The following is a 4,645-nucleotide window of genomic DNA, read 5'->3' as shown; positions in this document are numbered from 1 at the left end:
TTGACTCAATATCTGAATGTATTTTTAGTACTCTTTACTCTTTGTGCTTCTTTAATATGTACTCGAGTTTTAAAGACGTGGATCGCTTGCATTCGAACGTGGTCACGGCGTGTGTATGTTTATTTGTGTGTGGATGTGCGTGTGTGTATGTGTATGAATGTGTGTGTATGTGCGTGTGTGTGTGCGTGTGTCAAGCGTTTTTTCTTTGAAGAAACAGATAAAAAGGAGAAAAGCACTCCTTGTAACTTTATTAAAATATCTCGCATCAATGGTTGCTAAGATATCTCGTGTGTGCGTGCGTGTACGTGTACGCGCGCTTGTGTGTGTCTATGTTTGTATGCTGATAGAATTTTATTTTCTATAAATTTTTTTCTTCAACTTCAATTGGAGCCAGCTTTTTTTCATCATCGTGAAAGTTTTCACTTCCTGTGTTATAAATAGAGATTTGAAATTACAATTTCTCTGGAAAATAAATTTTTTTCGAAAATATTTTTTAGTTAGTCCCACACGCACACACACACTTACACACACACATATACTCACTCACACACACACACACACACACGAAATATGTTTGTCTATATACAAAAACATATAAACATAAACACACAGTAAACATCATATTGAGTTCTCTAACTCTTGTGACCCAACCTTGTCTTGATTTATTAATACAAAATTACTGCTGCTACTACTGCTGCTGCTGCTACTACTACTACTACTTTTAATTACTTTCATTTACATAATTATAAATATCATGTCATGGATTTATTTAACATTCTTAAAAAGTCGCTTGCATTAAAAATAATTTTTTTATCCCCCTAAAAAAAGTGCTAAAAAACTTTTAAAAAAAGATAACAAATATGTATGTAACGCGATTTATATTTACAAAAAGTTTGGCGCTTCATTAAAAATGCGCATAATTGTCACATCACTATTTCCGGTACTGACGTGTTATGCCCTTTTTTTAAATAATTGACACAAAGTGATTGACACCCTGTTTTTGAGACTAAGGAAAAAAAAATTATTTATTATTATTATTATTTATTATTATTATTATTGTTGTTGTTGTTGATGTTGTTGTTGATGTTGTTGATGATGTTGTTGATGATGTTGTTGTAGTCGGTGACAAAACCACTCTGAGACTCTTTTTAATACCCCAATTTTGTCAAGTTTGCTCTAAAGCTGTTAGTTGTTTCTGCGCATATTACTTCATCTCCCAGTTTGTTCCACTCGTTGACAACTCTGCAGCTGAAATTATTCTGCCTTATCGATCCCGAGCGTTTTTTAAAGATCTTATATTTCGGCCACCATCTTATACTGTTCATTTTAAGCTCAAAAAAATTTCGCTGATTCCAAATTCTTCTTCATAGTGATGATTTTGCATGCCTGAATTAAATTTCTTCTTCTTCTTCTTCTTTCTAATGTTGCCAATCCACAAACTTTTAATCTGTCTTTGTACGGCATATCGTGACACTCCTTCATCATTATCGTCGCCCTCTTTTGAATATTCTCGAGCATATGTCGGCCCTTTTTAAATCTGGCTTACAAAACTGAACACGGTACTCCAACTTAGGTCGAACCAATGCTTTATATAGGTTCAATATGACGATCATATCTCTGCTTTCTACAGTTCTCTTCATCATACCAGGAGTCCTGCTTGCACTCTTAGCTGCCTCGATGCATTGACACCCTACCTTAACACCATTCCGATGAATTCTCACCCATAGATCTTTTTCCTCCGTTTTCAGTGGTGTGTCTCCAAGTTTGAATACATTTACGTTGTTGTTCGCTCCTATATGTATGACTGCACATTCATTAGTGTTGAATACCATCTGCCAATCCTCTGCCCATTTGCATATTTCTTGCATATCGCCTGCTTGAATCTCAACATCTTCATCGTTGTCTACAACAGCACATAATTTAGTGTCATCTGCAAATTTTGAAGTTTTAGACTTTATTCCTAGATCAATATCATTGATGTATATTACACTTAGCTACGGTCTTAATACGGATTCTTGAGGAAGCCCACAGTTTGAGAAACTTACTCCATTACAAACTTTTTGCCGTCTATCTTGTAACCAGTCAGAAATCCACTCAAGTGTGTTTCCTGTGATTCCACTTGCATCTTATGTTAAGGCCAAACGTTTATGCGGTACCTTAGCAAAAGCCTTAGCAAAATCCAAGTACACAGTATCCATTGCTTACTTTTCGTCCAAATTTTCATAAAATTTCAAACAAATATCAAAAATTATTTTTGAATAAATAAATTGAAAGATAATGAGAATAATATAAATTGAAAACCGTCTGCTGATGAAGTCTTAAACTTTGAAAATGAATGAATTAATTAATAAATAAAGTAATTAATTAATGTATGAATGAATGAATAAATGAATGAATAAATGAATGAATGAATGAATTAATGAATATTGGCAAGACACAAAAATTTTTAAAAATTTTACTTTGGACAGCATTGTAATATTTATATCATATGAAATTTTTTTGCTAAATTAAATTTCGTTTCGTTTCTTTTTCAATGAATAAATGAAAAAAAGAAGGCACGAGCCAACGAATGAATAAATAAAGGAATGAAAAAATGAATGAATAGACGAATGAGCGGGTAATCCGGCGAATTAATCTCAAATTTAATTTCGTATTTTACCTTCCATTTAAACGTTTAAATGAACGATATTTGAAAAAGTTCAAAAGAATTTACCTAGTTACGTATACGCACACGTACACCCCCCCACCCACCCCCCTCGCCCCCACACACACACGCACACACACACGCGCGCGCGCGCGCCAACACACAACACACACAAAATTGCATACCTACTAATTGATTTCCATTTTTCACGATGATGTTGAGTAATCCGCGAATGCGAAACATGGCTCTCACATTGCCCGTCTGTCTTTCGCTGCAGAATAATATTTCATAATTGTTGTAATTAACAAATAAATATATAAACATACATACACACACACACATAAATACACACACAGGTATACATACATACATACATACATACATACATACATACATACATACATACATACATACATACATACATACATACATACATACATACATACATACATACATACATACATACATACATACATACATACATACATACATACATACATACATACATACATACATACATACATACATACAAAAAAACAAACCAATTACTTTGAAAGATAAATTTCATTAATCCGTTTTCAATGGAATTCAAATAATTGATAGGTTGACGATCGCCACATTTTTTACCACCACAACTACAACAATACTACTACTAATAATAATAATAATAACAATAATTATAACAATGATAAAAAAATATAAAAAATTATAACAATGACATAATAATAATAACAACAGTAATAAAATCAAGAAAAACATTGGTATCTAGATTCTCGTCACGTCACATTTGTCACACTATTGTTTCTGTAGCTGCTATTATTATTATTATTATTGTTATTATTATTATTATTATTTCTGTTACCTATTATTATTTTACACATACACGTACACGCGCACACGCACACGCACACGCACGCACACGCACGCACACACATACCTAACTCTATCCCCCAGGTACATTTCAGTGAGTTTTCCACAGAGAGGGGCCATCTGGTGTACCAAAAAACGCTCGAAGGTTTCAATCTTCCTAGTCATAGCCACAACTCTAGTCACAACATTTCTAAACCTGGCCACTCTGACCATCAAAGTTCAATTCCCTAGTAACTGTACCCTACTCTACCTGAATGGCAGTCTAGTTCCGACCAATGATAACATAGTATCGGATACTGACGCTAACGATTTGATATGTATCATTTTACCCGACGATAATAGCAACGATGACGATAGTGGTGGTGATAGTGTTGGTGGTGGTGGTGGTGGTGGTGGTGTGAGTTTGGGGATTCGCGACAATATTGCGATTGGTTGCGAGATTCTGTGCGACTGGAATGCCACTGATTCGTGTCAATGTTCTGAATCGCTGGGTAATTTAACTTTGGCGTCTCATTCCATGATGACATCATCATCATCGTCATCATCATTGAGTTTGCATTCTCTATCATCATCATCATCATCTTCATCTTCTTCTTCTACCTCGCCATCTCAAACTCGAGAAAAGATGATAAGTATCATTATAGATGATTCAAATTTTGATGAATTGACCAGCCCACAGCTCTCAACATTGCTACATCCTAGATCCGGCTCGCCTGAAGCTACTACTACTACTGCTACTACAACTACTACTACTGCTACAACTACTGCTACTGTGACTTCGGCAAGTAAAACCATCATTTCATCATCATCGCCACCACTATCATCGACTTTATCATCATCATCGTCGTCGTCGTCATTATCACCATCATCATGGGCGGTTTTATGTCCCTTGTTAATGAATTCATCGTCGTCTTCATCTTCATCATCATCATCTTTTTCATCATCTTCTTCATCATCATCTTCATCATCATCATCTCCTTCATCATCATCTCCTTCACCATCATCCTTTTCATCATCATCTCTTTCATCATCATCTCCTTCATCATCATCTTCACCGTATGGAGAATTGAAAATGCTAGAAGAATATGCAGAATCGGAAACCGCACTGAAGAGTAAATTGATATACATCGT

The 4,645-nt window shown here is 34.9% G+C and overlaps 1 protein-coding gene across 1 annotated transcript in view; it reads left to right on the top strand.

Moving 5' to 3' along the window:
* Positions 1 to 910: 910 nt before the first annotated feature.
* HELRODRAFT_160033 (hypothetical protein) overlaps positions 911 to 4,645 on the top strand; it is a gene marked incomplete at both ends in the record, with an annotated part of 5,140 nt that continues 1,405 nt past the window's right edge. Inside the window, 3 exons of the mRNA XM_009017055.1 lie at positions 911 to 940; positions 2,083 to 2,183; positions 3,599 to 4,299. Coding sequence (XP_009015303.1) covers positions 911 to 940; positions 2,083 to 2,183; positions 3,599 to 4,299 — 832 coding nt within the window. The remainder of the gene's footprint in view (positions 941 to 2,082; positions 2,184 to 3,598; positions 4,300 to 4,645) is intronic.

Source organism: Helobdella robusta (genome assembly GCF_000326865.2).
Source record: "Helobdella robusta unplaced genomic scaffold HELROscaffold_2, whole genome shotgun sequence".
Classification (NCBI taxonomy): Eukaryota; Metazoa; Annelida; class Clitellata; order Rhynchobdellida; family Glossiphoniidae; genus Helobdella; species Helobdella robusta.
This window is presented reverse-complemented; position numbering and strand designations above follow the sequence as displayed.